The sequence below is a fragment of the Falco peregrinus genome, chromosome 13 (assembly GCF_023634155.1).
Source record: "Falco peregrinus isolate bFalPer1 chromosome 13, bFalPer1.pri, whole genome shotgun sequence".
NCBI lineage: Eukaryota > Metazoa > Chordata > Aves > Falconiformes > Falconidae > Falco > Falco peregrinus.
Window position 1 is genome coordinate 13,808,294 of NC_073733.1, and position 15,427 is coordinate 13,823,720.

The window sequence follows — 15,427 nt, forward strand, 5'->3', positions numbered from 1 at the left end:
TTTCTGTTTTGGGGGTGTTAAACTTCGCAGTTCAAAGTGACGGGGAGTTTATTTTTTCAGCATTGTCAGGGCTTCTCTTGCTTTCTGGTTCTATAGGTCTAATTTTGAGGAACTGGCTTTTTCCTCAGTCTGGTTACTGTTGGCCTTTGGTGCCATCTTCTACTCTTATCACTTTTCTTTCCAGGGAAGATGTTGCTAAATCACTCTTCTTGAGTAATTATATTTATTATATATATATTTTAATATTATATCATATATATATTATATATAAATATCAACAATGTAGCCGTTAACATTTTGGTATCTCTTTAGCTCTCTTCTGTTGCAAATTATATTACTGATTTAAAGATGTTATGTACTGATTTCCTTGAATCTCTTCTTTGAATAGGCTAAAGAGGCAGTTAAAGAAGCAGAGAGGTGTGATCCAAACAGCATCTTTACTAAATTCTGTGTCTATAAGATTGCAGTGATGGAGAAAGATCCTGATAAAGGTAGAACTTGAAAGATAAAAGGGTCCACTACAAGGAAGCAGAAGTGCTGAATATATTAGAAAATACTAAGCAGATTTGGACCTGTTCATCTTGAGAAAGACACAATAGAGGGTAGCTAGAAGAGGCATCTATAAAGTCATTGAACTGTCAGGCTGTAAATGTAAACTGTCAGAGTGGGATGCTTTTTGCATACAATATGTAAGATGCGGAGGCCATCGCCATACCTGGTGCTGTTTGGATGGAGCCTCTGGCTAGGAAGGCTCTAATCTTCTCATGGGCAGAAGCTGTAGTAGCATCCCAGGGTGAGAATCATTGTATACTTACTGTTTCTAATATTTTGTATGCAAATATGATGTTAAATGAGCTAAATGAACCTTAACGGAACCATTATAGCTGTTCTTCATTTCTCTGGACAAATAGAGCCTGAAGTTACCAGAAAATACATGAATTACTGAGACAACTTACAGATTGACATTTCTCTGTAGATTCTTCCTTCTTTATAATGAGTTCTGCCATTTCATATTTTAATGATAGTCTTAGCTCAAGAAATGAAAATTGAGAAATACAGTCTATACTTACTTAGAATACAGAGTAACATGCAGAGCTTATTTTCTGATGAGTTCTGTGCCAATTAATTGTTCTCTATACATCTTTTTAATGACAGCATAATTTGCTCACATAATGTAGAGTGGGAACCACAGCAGAGTGTGAACATAAAAGCAGCAGCACCTTTAGCGTAAGCCAAGATGTGGGAGCTTGGAATCATGCCCAGAAAATGTATTAGAGAAAGTCTTCTGTCTTTGGTGACAAACATTTAGCAGAACAAAATTAAGAGTGTGAGATAGAGTTTCGTTTGTATGGCATCCTTGTTTCCTTGGATTAGCTTGGAAAGCCTTTTGGCACCTCTGTAGGAAGAAATGCATAATTCTGGAGAAGTGCTGGTAGGGTCAGGTTTTCTTGTCTTGGTTTTTCATGCTAAAAAATAATAAGTAAGTTTATATTTAATCTTTCATAGGTTGTTGAAACAGTAGAACTTTCCACCTTCCAATTGCTTCTATAAAAAAAAATTATAATTTTTCCCTATGTATATTTCAGCTGCGGAAGCAGTTATTGAAATGGGGAAGCTAGCAGAAAAGCTATCTCAACATGAAGACAAGCTGAGAGTGGATGAAAATACAGGCACTAACCTCCTGAGTTTAGTTGCCCAAATTGCTTTAGAGGTAGAGCAGATAATGTTGTGGTTACTTTGCTTTATTGATATAAGTGGGACAGCAATAGCCTTTGTAACCTGGCCTGCTTTCAATATTTATATGTATTTTATGCATTTCTAAGTATGTCATGCTTCTATGACCAAGGTCTCACTCAAATGTGTTGTGTAATGCAAACGAAAAATTCATTTCACGTATAAATACGTTGTATTTTTTAATAATTCTTCAGGAAAATAAGGGGTTTCAAGTTATTAATGTTGGAAGTGACATGATGTATTTCTGTAAAATTCTCCTCAGGAAAATGTTACATCTTTTTGTGCCTCTGGGATTTGATCTTTGACATGCGAGGGGGAATGTGTGTACAAAATACACATAAGTCAGTGATAAAAGACTGAAAAGTCACTTGTCCCTCCTCTTTGCTTCTTGGTTGGAGACTTGAGTGGTGTCTGAACTGGCTGATTACAGTGGCATAATTAGAAGAGGCTTTTGGTTGCCTTTTAGGACTTTGTTCATGACTCTGTAAGGCATGAAAGCCTTGCCAGCCTGTACTGATCCTGTTCTTGCCATAGGCTCTTTGTGCATGGAATCGTATGTTCTCTCCTTATGGTTTTCTCTTGACTCTGAGGCAATTCAGTGCAGGGTCCTTTGTTCTTTTTCCTGCATAGACTTGTGGAATATGCTGTTGCTTTGGGTGGGTTGGTTGTTTTGTAGGTAACGGAGGCAGTGCAGTTTATACAAAACGTGTTTTAATTTCTTTTCAGAATGAACAAGAAGTTGTGGCTATAAAAGCTTTGGAGTATTTGTCAGAACGTTTACGAGACTGTCGACAATTATTTGCAGCTTTAAAGTGAGGATTTGATATATGTACAGGGGAAGAAATTTTTCTTGTTCCTTTTTCAAAAAGAATTTATTATATTGAGGAAGGTGGAAAACAGAGTAGATCAAAGATTAGTTAGCAGTCTTTTTGGTGCTGCAGATGTACCTCAAGCCTGAGCTCTTAATATTTACAGATATTCCAAGACTCCCAAGCAAATAGTGTTAGTTGCTTTGAATTTTATGATTAAGCTGTGATTTGAACAGATGACCAACAGCGACTAATGAGATTGCAACAATGTATTTGGTGAAAATACCTGTTCGTTTGTATCCTCTGATACAAATCTGACAGTGGTATCTTATTGAAATATTCCATCATGTTTATAAAACACATATTGTGAGACAGATGTATTTATTCCAGTATTTGCCAAAAGCCTTTGTTAAAGTACATTTATTTACTTACTATTTCATGATTTAGCAAAGTGATATACAAAATAAGGCAATAGGGTGGGAAATAGTATAATCTTATTCTCAGTTTGATGTTTTGGATTCTTCTGTGAGTTCCACAGGCTGATAGCATGGGAAGAAAAGTGGGATCCTTTCTGGAAAATGAGGACATTATACACTGTTGGAAAAAAAAAATCTTGTTTCTTTATTGCTTGTTTTTCTCGTATTTAGATGTTTGGTTCGTCTTACGTTGTCAAAGGTCATGACAGAAAATGAAGAGAAAAAGTGAGTGCATTTGCAAAACCATTTTCTTATGGTGAATTTGAGGTACAAATGGTGTAATTGGTTTTTTTGCTGGGTTTATTTTCTTGCAGAGTAATCAAGAGATTAGTTTTTATGCTAGTAAAAGGTCCACCCAGATGAATTCCAACTTTACTAATGACATCACATAGGAACATCTTTCCTGTGTTTTAAATATTTGCTCTTTGTCTTCCTCTTTTATTAATGCGTAAGACTGTCAGGTATTTTTGATGGGGAGTGTGAGCTAAGCAACCTCTTTAACTTTGACACTAGGATATGATACCTTTCAGAGGTTTTGAGTGAGAATTACAGAGTGGGACCTTCCTTGCTGAAGACTAGCCACTTTGCAAATGGTATGCTGGCTCAGAAGTAGAACTGTACTGCTGGATTTTGAGTGTCAAGTAAATAGTGTAGTGTCAGTGGGGTTTGAAATTTAACCTGCAGCCCCAACCACTGAGAAAATCTCCTGCTGCCCTTCTGCAACGACCTTCACTGCTGCAGATCAATAAAACTTTTTGCAGCCTTAGTACTCCTTCAGCATCTTCAAATGCTAGAAGTTTATAATGCTGGAGATGTCAGGGGAAGAATGATTATATCCGTAATTACGGAGATGTTGTATTCCAACATAAATAATGTGTTCTGTTGTAAGACAGTTAAACAAACATTTTCTAAAACTTAATTTTTCCTCCATTCTAGAGATGAAGATATCAGCTCAATGCTGACTTACTTGACCTTGGGTATGCTTTTGTTTTATTTACATTTTCTGTAGTTTTTCCATCTGTGAACATGTTATGATATGATCAGGTCCGTAGTAACCAAATGTTTAGACTCCTTATTTCAGTTTAGGTTCCCATCTTCCCACTGAAATCAGTGGAAATTAGAACTGAAGATTCAACAGTGTCGTGAAGTTGGATCTCAGTGCTACAGGTTTTTGCTATAGAAAACTTGCAGGCTAGCATTGGAAAAACTGTTTCTAGTAAAGCCTGTGCTTGGGGGCTTCTCTCAGACAACAGGGCAGTTTCTTCTAGGCAGTTTCCCTTTAATCCTTCATAAGGCCATGTATGCAAACAACAGATACTTGGGTAAAAGCCACAGCCTGGGTGGCCTCAAGTGACAGGCTCCTACTCTGACTCCATTGGCAAGGGACAAAGTTAGTATCTTTAGTAGCAGGGCTACCACAAAAGGAAGAAGTTTGGTTTTGTAAATTGAATTAACAGTCTGAGTTTTTACTGATTAATTAAATGGCAGTGGTGGTCTTTGCTGTTTTAGCTGTTTAAAAGGAAGCATTTTTTAAAATTAAGTTAATGCTATTTTTTTTCCCCTGGAATGTTTAGAAAACTGCAATGGGTAATAGCAAATTGCCGACAGACAGGATAGGCATGTCAAAATTGGTTCCCACTTGTAAGTTGTGCTGTCCTTTGAAAAAGAATTGTCTTGTTTGCATTAGAAAAGGTACAGGAGTTTTACAGAGGACTTTTCTCCATCAGAAGAAATACTTATTTACACTAAGGCTTTTTTACCCCCCTCTTCCTATCTTGGACAAGAAAGTTAATGAAATGGTAGAACTTTTCCACACTAGCCATTCTTAGTGCAACTAGGAGAACAGAATGAAGACTAGAATTAAATTAATTAAAAGTTCCTTGAAGAAAGGCCTCAAATGTGTTATTAGATCTAGAAACCCTCAGCTTTTTGTGAAATTAAGTAAAGCTTCTCTGCATTAGACTTCAGTGTCAGTAAACTTTGAAGAGACAGTATTTGTTGGTAGCCTTATGTATCTTATCTAAAATGCTGTTTGAGGCACCTTTTGATGTTTTTTGTAAGCCTTCCTGGTCAAGCATATTAGATTTAAGTTGTGAGAATAACTATTCATCAGGAATCATATGGGAGTTGTGGAAACTTCTGTTTTGTAGTGTAGTTATTAGACTTGGAAATGTTTTTATTCTGCTCAAAAAATGTTACTTACGTTTTGAACAACCCATTTTCTGCAGCTCACAAGAGACTTTCTGAGTCTTTCACAGAAGAGAGTTTTACAGGAGACATGAGGATCTTTGAAGCTCACTGGTTTAGAAGAGTTGGTAGGTTGCCCTCTCAGCTAAACTGAATCCCCTCCATCTAGACAGACCTTAAGGAAGAAAGAAGTGTTTAAATGTGTAGTAGATTTATAAAACTCAGCACTTTTGGCAGTCACTGCCTTGACTAGTCTTAAAGCTATATCCTGCTGCATTTTCTGTCTTCTGAAACTATCTGATATGTTTTAAGTCAGTTATCAAGACAAATACTTACACAAGGCCTATTTGACTGGTGGGATAACTGATACATTATTCCTTTCACCGCAGGAATTGTTGTGTGTGTCCATGATACTACTCTTAAGAGTTCACCATTTTCCTCTTAGTTAGCCCTTTACTACCAAGACTCTGTTACAGAAGTAAAATTTAAGATCAGGCAAATAGAATAATGTTTTTCTTCAATGTCTGAAAAAACCTGCTGCTAACAATAAAAAAACTTCCTGTTGATCCTGAATATGCGTGTTATCATGTAAGCAAAATAAGAATTGGGAAGTTCAGGTGGATACTGGTGTGATTGGTGCAGGATGAACTTACCTCTGCCACCCAGATACAGTCCCTTAAACAGTCCTGGAGTTTGCTTTGAACTACGCTATGTGAAATCTAAACAGCAAATATTATTATAGATAAATTGTTTCCTAGTGGGAAATGCAGGTCCCATGGAGGTGTCCTAAACATTAACTGTAGCGTGTCTCTGGATCCTCATTTAGTAGTCTTTGTTATGCTTTTTTTGGTAAAGGAGTCAGTGCATTTGCTGTGTATAAATGAAAATACAAGTGTAGGGTAATGGGTTGAACCAGTTTTTCAGATTCTTGCTTCTGCCAGAGCATGCAGGAGAGAAAATACTTGAAATCAGTAACAGAAGATGTCTGCTATGATGAGCTTGTGCACACATCCTCACGATGTAGACATGCTCCAATAAAGAGTAACAAAGGATGGAGAGAAGCGGCAGAAGTCAAATACAGTAACATGAGTGTGTATGGAATCTGGGGTGACTATGACCTTACCAAGCTTTCTCATTCATAGAATAAACAATTCAGAGACTACAAAAGCATGTCCTAGGGAATAAATTAATGTGAAAGTTAGAATCTGCAAAGTCACTGTAGAATCTAATAATTTAATTGGGTCACATTCTCATACATAAATGGTTTGAATGTCTTTAGATAGCTCCTAATCAGAATTGTGTATTTAATTGCCGTGTACTTGACCCTGCTGGGGTAGAACCAGAGAATATTTCAAAATGTTGTGTTTGGGTTTTTTTTTAAATATTTTTTATTTGTCTTGGGAATATTGTTCAACACTTATTCAGATACTAGTTTTGTTTACTAACAAAAGAAGATGCTTCTTCCAGTTCATACTTTTGTGGTTAGGGTATGTGGTAGAATGAATATTTGGTTATGATGAAATTAAAAAATTTGCAAGCATGAATAAGCTGTTTTAACAAATCACTAATAACGGTGTTTCTTGCTGTTGTTAAATGAGCTGTTGATGATAATTTGATTAAGAAAATGTATTGTAGAATCTGAACTGCCTATTACTAGAGATTAGATGGGCATACTCATAATACTGAAGATTTTTATTCTAGGTCTCCTTTTTTGTGTCTTTTGTTAGCTTGGAACTTAGCTGTACAGTTCAAGGACTGCCCTGACAAGATGAGAGATTTTTTTCTGCTTTCTTTCAAGGTACGTACTCTTGCTAATAGTATCTCTGAGGAATATTGTCATCTGTCTAGTTCTGTTAGAAGTTACACCCATATACCTCGTGTCTCTCTGGAGACATGCTTGTATGTGCTTAAAATGGAACACTTGTCACAAGGAGATTGACTTGCCATACAAAGTGTAAGCATTATTGTCATATTTTACATTCTGTTGCTTAAAGATGTCATAAGAAACTTAGACTTCAATGAGAACTTTCTAAAATAAATGGATTCTGGTGTTTGGAAATTGAAATAAAAAATCTGAAAATGAATACAAACATGTTAAGTACTTGAGTCCTAATCTCCATGCAGAACTTATACTGACACTGTCAGTTTTGTATGTGTTTGTAGAGAGGGGACTCCAACACTGTTTTACACTTTATATTTAAATAATCTTGTGTAATTGTACAAGTAAAATTACAAGATGAATACATACTATTCATGACTGATTATTGAAAGTGTCATAGAGGAGACTCAGCAATCATCTGTTCACAAGCAAATTGCTTTATATGGGCAGAATTCTCAGTACCTTTTTTTATTTTTGGTGTCAGTTTTCCCAGTTTTGTCCTTCTGACAAAGCTGTTCTAATTGCTCAGAGGACATGCCTGTTAATGGCAGCTGCAGTTGATCTGGAAATGGGGAGACAGCAAGTAACACCTTCTGAACAGGTACGGCATTTCTCTGCTAGCTGATTCTGTATGTATTAGTGCAGCATTTTTTTCTTTTGATCTTGAAGTCTCAGATTTTTTTCACTCAGGACAGGATACTAAGAATATAAGCATGGGAACCTTTCATAGTTAACTAGAATCAATGCACCTAGTACATTCCAGACAATTTTAAATGTTGGATTTCTGTAAATTAGTTGATTTCAGTGGATTTGTACAGATTTATATCAGCAAAGGGTCATAGCAATACCTTCTCTTAGAGGAATTTCAGTCTACCTTATATATTATGTAAGGAGTCTGTTGCTAAACGTGGTTGATCAAACAGGTGATCACTGCATTTTTTGTTTTATGCTGTTGCTTAAAGTAGTTACCAGTATGGTGGTGATAAAGCTCACAGGTTTTTTTTGTGCATACATCCTTTTTTGTGGTGTTCTACTTACTGTGGTAATAAGATTAAGGAAAGTGTACAGTGGTTATGGAGGAAGTACGGAAGTCTGCTATACAGCGATTATTGTAGAAACTTACTTTTGTGGAGAGCAATGCACAGCAATTTGTGTTGTGGGATTTAGTGGTTTGTCAGTCTCAATAGCAGTATTTTATGCTTGGGAGCTAAAATAAATGATGTCCCATAAGAACCCATATGGTTCTTTCCGGACCAATGGAATGTTCAGTGTGAAGAGGCTTTGTCTGAGATGTGGAGGTCTTTGAAAAAGAGGAAAAAAACTCTAAAAACCCCAGAACAGTAACTTGTGTAGATGATGTACTAATTAGGCTGATTCTTAATTTATTTTATAGTTAGGTGTAAAGATCCTGTAAGTTGTGACATGTATATGTCTTTTAAAACTATGACAAAAATAACTTCTTAAATTTTGTGAAATAGATGGAACTTTTGACTCAGGCCCTTCAACATCTCCAGGCATGCAAGGAGATATGGAAAGTTCTCAAATTAACAGGTAAGCTACAAAGTGTGTCTGTTTAGCATGTGTAACTGTTAGACTTAATCACTATATTCATGAAAAATACAAGGCATATGGAATTGCTGTCTCAGCTGAAGAATGTTATGATACGGCAATATGATAAGAGAACTTGGCAAAGCCAACTGCTGGTTTTTATATGTTGTTGCAGGGTTTTTATTGTACAGGTGCTGTGAAGTGTGGAACAGTCTTTCAGAGGGAAGCTGGATTGACTGTTCTGTCTTAACTGTTAAGAAATTCCAAGCTTTTTGCTCTACAATGGAGTTGCTCTTGCACTGGTTTAATAGTTTTACTAGCCTCTTTAGATATAAGGCATTTAAGGCTACAGAAAGTTTTGCTACCATGCTTTGAAGTGCCAAACCCCATCCTCTGTTCCCTGACTATTCCCTGTCAATTTAGATCAGATATTACTGGAGACTGGTGTGCTGTCAGCCAGCAGTTGAGATACAGAGTGACTGTTAGCGTAGGGGATGCATGCTTCACTTTTTTGGTAGTATATTGGTAGAAGAATTCCATTAGGCATTCTTTGTCTGGCCTATGGTCTGGTTTCTTTTCAGTTATAGGTTTGGGACACTGTGGAATTTTCATTGTAAGATGCATTAGTATTTAACTTTTGTCAGGAAATTTACATGCTGGAGGTTTTTTTCCCCCCATAAAATTTCAGAGTACAAGGTATATGGTCTGGATTTGGGATTCTCTTTGCCCTTTTGCACTGAAGGCAAGATAACTCAGAAAGACTTCTTCCCTTTTAATTTTCCATCCTTTAAATCCCAAAGGGTTGAATATCTCAGGATGGGGACATACTGGAGTTTCTCCTGCAGAGGTTTGTAGAATGGTAGCGTGGTGCTTCCTTCACTTCTTCACTAGGCCTTATCCAACACGTGGGCAAGTCTGTTGCTCTGGAGGAAGCTGAGAATGTCTTTTAGATGTAAAAACAAAGGTCTTTGTAGGTACTTCAATAAAAGATAGTTTGGTGTTTGTTACAGGTTTACACCTTCCTAGCAGTTCTACTGTTCTCCCACTCTTCTTCTGTGTTTAAGGTTTCCTGAGAGCTTTTCTACCAAAAAGTGGACAAGTCCTATAGAAAAATTTGAAGCTGATGATAAATTCTTTTATAAGCTGACCTTCTGTGAGCTGGTGGCCTTGAGTTATCTCTTTTTCCAGTCTATGGTAAAATGGCTTCACCAGTAGCTATTACTTTGCCTAGGAGGGTTGCATTAATTTAGCCAATTACAGGCAATCCAGATTTGTTTTTTTTCAGGGGAGGCATGGTGATCGATGGGGTTGTGCTTTGGACATCTGAGGTTTCTGTCCAAGACTGCTTTAGAGTTCCACTCACTCTGCTGTTAAATCTGTGTACCGTAATGGTTTTCCTGCCTGTTGGAAGCAAAATTTGTACCTTATGGTACGCCATATGACTTTAAGAAAATGAATCATTACATATAGGCAATTCTGTCTCTTCTCTAGGAGATTTTGCTAAAGACCCAACAGACACATTGTTGCTGCTTTATGAATTTGAAGCAAGATCCAAACTGAATGATCCAACACTCTATGACCTTATGGAGTCAGTATGGGAGCAACCACAAATAGAGGTCAAGACGCTAGAAATCATTGCATGTAAGGACTGCATTTGTATTTTCATAGTTCTTCAAGTAATGAAAAACAGCTTTTGTTCCTCTTTCCTGTTCATTTGGGGTGACCAGGATTATCATGTATTGTGCAGCATGCATAAAATGAGTCTAACCGTATATATTTTGTCCTGAAGCAAAAGTGCTTAGGATCTCAACAACGTTAGGAGATCCGTGTTTTGAAATACTGTATTACGTGGATGATGAACCAGAAGTTTGTGGCATCCTTCCATTGCTAGACTCCGAGACATTTGTGTAGGTTGTGAGTCTGGAAAAGATGAATTTTTACAAGGTCCAAACTGGCAAAGGCCAGAGAATGATCCTAGCTGATTCATGCCCCAATACAGAAGTTTTAGGATGTGGACTTCGAGTAGATAATGCAGTTTCAACTTAGTGTAGTTAATTTGTAAATAGCACTTCTCTATATTGTACCATACTTTCATCACAATGTTCTAGTCACGCCTCCTTGAAAATCTAGAGTAGGATCCAAGGAAGATGAGTAACATTTAAAACTACCACGGCAAATATTTGGAGGGGGTTCTGTAGGATTGCATAAACCCCTGCTTACCTCCCTTGTTTGAGGGAAGATACACCAGGGCTTGGAAACACCATACTGACATCCCATTCCCACCTAATTTTTCCATCCAGATTTTCATGTTGAAGGACACAAACAAAACTCTTACCTTAGACCCCTCCTGACATCTTCCCCACCCCACCCCACCCCCTATTTTTGGGTTACTGCACCAGAAGTAAACAGCAGTGAGATTATTTGTAAATCATGAAATCTACTGTGTTTCTGCCTTACTGTCAGTCCTCACTGACAATGTGCACAGTAAGAAAGTAGTAGAGAAGCACTAACTTGTGATCAGCCCAGGCATTAAGCAAATCTCTTTTCATTTGTTTATCACAGGGATCTGGCAGTATGCTGTCATTGTATTTTAATGACCAATGAAATAAAATCCTGGGTCTAGTAATTTCTTTCTTCGTCTCTATTTTCTTTTGCTTTTAAGCATTAGCAATGGAATCTCCAGCTCGGTATCCTGTACTGTGCAAGAAAGCTCTCAAGAGTGCACTAAACCTTCACAGAAAGCAGACTGGCATTGATGCTGTGAAATTTAGGTTAGTGATATCACATCGCTTTGCCATGAGCCTGTGGCTGGAAATGCTGACAGGGGATAAAGCCTTCAGTCTGAAAAAAGTGGATTTTAGCTTATGTGCACGATTCCACTTCTCACTGCCCAACCAATATACCTCCCAAGCATGACTGTCTAACAGATGTGTTAAGTGCAGTTTGTTTTCTTGGCATGTTTTCTGAAACAGTCATATTTCCAATAAATGAATCTGTTGAGGAAGGAAAATTAAAATTGGATCCAGAAGTTTTCTGGCTGTTTCTTGTGAGGAAGGTGTTAATTTCAAATCTTGCCCTGCAGTAGTGAGCTAGGTATTTCAAAGACAATCAAGTGAAGAGAAACGAAGGGCTGACAAGAAAGCCATGAGTTGTAAGTTAGTGATATGGTGCCATAGTACCTGTATGATTTATTTTGCTGGCTAACTGTCTCTCTAACAGCTGTACCTTATGGAATCTAAAAAACAACCTGATGTGTGTCCTTGTCTCTCACTTGTATCCCATAAAGGATTTTTTGCTTCCTTTCAGAGTTCCTTGCAGTAACCACTGGGCAAAACCAGCTGCTGATACTGCCTTTCACACTTCACACTGAGAAAGACCTGTTTTCAGAGAAAATGTATTTGTTACTGATATTCTTGAGGATGCTGCCTACTTAGTTCTTGTTGGTGAAGTTAGAAAAGATACTTGCTCCTGGCTGTCATGTGTGGCACCCTAGAAAACACTGTGTCTTTCCTTCTGTGTTACTTTGGAGCCCAGCAATGAAAATAATGAAGTACTTGCTGCTTTTGGCTCTTTTTTTGAATAGTTTGTAAGAATGAGATCTGATACTAGAAAAATGTATGTTTCTGCTATAAGGATGTGAATGTAGTAAGCCCCAAGTTGGACATGTCTGTCTGACAATCATAAGAGACCTAAGTTAGTGTGCTGCTGATATTAAAAAGTAGCTGTTTGTGCACATATTTAATGTTTCCTCTTCTGCTCTGTTTTGATTCTCAGCAAATGCTTACATAGTTTGATTGATCTTTCATTGCCGGCTGGATTAACGGACTTGGATATCTGTGTACTGCAGGAGGTGTGGGACTACTTTGAAGATGCTCTGAATGTAGTGAGCAGCACAGTAAGTTGAACAGGAAAACAAGAGATTGGGAAGTGATGCTGAGCACATTTTAAAAAAATTCTCATTGGACTGAGACTAATTAGTAGACTGAACATTATATAGTGTTATATGTGGAGCACCTAAGACTTCTTCAGTAAAAGATACACTGAAATTACCTCAAAAGAAATGCCTCTTGAATATTTATGACTGAATGACGAATTTCCTTGGATTTTGTAAGGGCTTTCTTAGAGACATTTAAGGCCAAATTTTCAGTGCCTATTTTAGAATCTTCTTGAGCTAGAACATCCATCTTTCGTCCTTGCTTTCTACATTCTTACACTGAATATATTTTTTTAAATGCAGATTGCTTTTCCAGATCAGTTTAAAGCCAGCTAAAATTTGGATACCAGTCTTGCTTTTTTTCCCAGCTCTGTTTTGTTAAATGTATTTGGGAACTTAGTAAGTTACTATTTTTTCCACATAACTAGAACTAGATTCTTGTGGCACTACGTGTCTTGTTTCTGTGAAGACAGGTATATGGAGAGTAAAATCTTTATTTCAGTAAGCGTTTTTGCTGCTCCTTTCAGGGCTGAAGCATAATGCTGTATAGTGAAGGCAGTTGTACAGAGGAAATCAGACATTTCCACTTAAAATTTCCTAGGTAAAACTCAGTTAAGGAGTATTCCTGTTCAGGACTAATGAAGCCAATACTGTGTTTCATAGCTTCATTCCATTGTATGGCTGTTTCTTTAGTCAGGTTTGAATGTCTCTCCTTCTGTAAAGTTGGCATAAAGATACGCTGTTTCTGACTTCCCCAGAAAAGAATGTGTCTGCAACCATGCCTGCCTTTCCCTGAAGTTCTCATCTATAACTTTGCTAATGTCAGATTTAAAGTGAAGAGTCTATTTTCTGATGAGCTGCTGCTTCTTGTTTGCTCCACCAGGATGCTTACCCAGAGATGGAGATACTTTGGTTGATGACAAGAGCCTGGAATACAGGAATACTTCAGTATACTGTTGGTAAATATAATGAAGCTGAGCAGTGGTGTGGATTAGGAATGCGTTTCCTCAGTCACTTAGGACCTCTGAAGAAAAGCTATGAAAGCCATGTAAGTGAAAGCAGATGGATTTGAGGATGTGGGATCGGATGTCTGGCTTGAATTTGAGATATGCATCTGGGTGAAGAAACCACTGCAAATGATCTTTAAAGGGTTTTAGGAGAAGCGTGGTACCTAAGTATTTTGGGAGAGCTTGATGCTAAAACATTTTTTCAAAGTGAGGCCAGAAAATATTTGATAGGCAATAGAAAGAGTAATGTAGCGTCCTTTTACGGGAAGGATCGTGTAGATGGATTACTGGAAAAAACTATTTGTGGCCATGGGAGAACCCTCATACCTTGCCTTCTTTCACTGAAGTCAAGGTGCTGTACCAGTTTACTTAAATCAGCTGTTGTATGATCTGGTTTTTTTTCTAGTATAATCTAATGTCTTGTAAAAAGGGTTTAAGCTGATGTGAATAAAATCATTGTAGCTCATCTTTTGAGGTGTAGCTTAGCCGCTTCATGTGAGGGAGAAATTTCAGGGCTAGTATCTCTGTAGAAAGCAATGACACTTTTTCTTACTCTGTCACAACTAAGCTTCTCTCTACAGTTTGTAGCTGGTGCTCCTACCTTGATTCAGCACAAGTGCAAGTGTGGCTGGTGTATGCAGTCATTGTTCATTCTCTTATGCACAAGCTGAGCAATCAAGAGCTGGTTGCAACTTTTATACCACTTTAAGTACATTTGTTAAGACAATAAGAACTGAGATCATGCCCTTCCAATCTCAACCATTCTGAAATTCTGGGAATAGGTTTATTCACTGATGTAAGACTCAGCTATGAGCTTATACTTTATGTCAGTATAAATAAAACTACCTTTGTTAGGTTGCACTGATTTTAGTATTTTTTTCTTAAACCACTGTAAATCTGTGCCAGAATCTTTGTATCAATCTGAAATTTTAGGTGTAGAAGGTGGTGGTACTTCCACCTATTCCTTTGCTTTTGTTCCCTGTTGGTTTGTTGTATTATCTAATTGAATGTTACAACTTTATCTATCGTTGACAACTGTGGTGCTTATATTCTCCAGATGATTGGTCTTTATAGTGAGGTTCTGGACAAATTGGACAGAGCAAAAGGGTTTCTTCCAAATGAAGAATAATGACAGCCACAGCTACAAAAAAGGAGGAAGCAGTCATTCTTGGACACGTTCTGATGAATGAAAGAGGCTGATAGCTCTGCAAAGGCATGGGGTCATAGGAGCAGTGGAAAAGAGACCAGGATCTCCTTGTTGGCGATTAAGTTATGTACTTTTTGGGAAGTGTTTATAAATGTAACTGTTTTCCTCTAGGAAATAGTTTTCGTTCTCTGGAGTATTATAACAGTTAGAAATAAATACTTAATTTTTTCATGAGACATGTCTGCTGTTGTGTAACAGGTTGGTTTAAATACCTGATTTTAGTAAAGTGACAAGGAGAACAATAAAAGTATTCCAAGACCAAGCATCCCCTCTGGATGCCATAGCTGCCTTGCTACATAAGTATTTATCAGATTGTTTAGTATTCAGTCCCTTTCAGTATGGACAAGAATTCAGAAGCTGTTTGTCAATTCCACAATTTAGTTAGAATAAAAAAGGGCAGGTACTATACAGCTCACAGAAAAGCTAAAGCTTTGACTAGGTACTGCTCTTTATGGACTACTGGGACACATGTGCTCCTCCTGTTTGAACTAACTGAACTTTAGTCCAGGCAGGTGCTCAGCAAGTAGGCCTAATCAAAGTTAATCCTGTTGTGTAAGGCTATCAGTGAGAACTCGGCACCAAACCAAAAAGAAAGAATGGTTTGGCTGGAGACTGGGCTGGTAAATGGCTGAAACTGCATTAACAC

At 37.5% G+C, this 15,427-nt stretch overlaps 1 protein-coding gene across 8 annotated transcripts in view; it reads left to right on the forward strand.

Moving 5' to 3' along the window:
• Nucleotides 1–15,162, forward strand: part of TEX11 (testis expressed 11) — a 33,040-nt gene extending 17,878 nt beyond the window's left edge. The window contains exons 16-27 of one of the 8 annotated variants that reach the window (XM_055817742.1): nucleotides 2,461–2,546; nucleotides 3,191–3,244; nucleotides 3,956–3,996; nucleotides 5,248–5,334; nucleotides 6,934–7,004; nucleotides 7,570–7,686; nucleotides 8,564–8,636; nucleotides 10,125–10,274; nucleotides 11,296–11,404; nucleotides 12,408–12,528; nucleotides 13,451–13,615; nucleotides 14,156–15,162. In XM_055817742.1, coding sequence (XP_055673717.1) covers nucleotides 2,461–2,546; nucleotides 3,191–3,244; nucleotides 3,956–3,996; nucleotides 5,248–5,334; nucleotides 6,934–7,004; nucleotides 7,570–7,686; nucleotides 8,564–8,636; nucleotides 10,125–10,274; nucleotides 11,296–11,404; nucleotides 12,408–12,528; nucleotides 13,451–13,615; nucleotides 14,156–14,245 — 1,164 coding nt within the window. In that variant the 3' untranslated portion in view covers nucleotides 14,246–15,162. Of the gene's footprint in view, nucleotides 1–2,460; nucleotides 2,547–3,190; nucleotides 3,245–3,955; nucleotides 3,997–5,247; nucleotides 5,335–6,933; nucleotides 7,005–7,569; nucleotides 7,687–8,563; nucleotides 8,637–10,124; nucleotides 10,275–11,295; nucleotides 11,405–12,407; nucleotides 12,529–13,450; nucleotides 13,616–14,155 lie in introns of those variants that run through there. The other 7 variants (XM_055817737.1, XM_055817738.1, XM_055817739.1 and 4 more) reach the window with 7 other exon arrangements.
• Nucleotides 15,163–15,427: the final 265 nt, after the last annotated feature.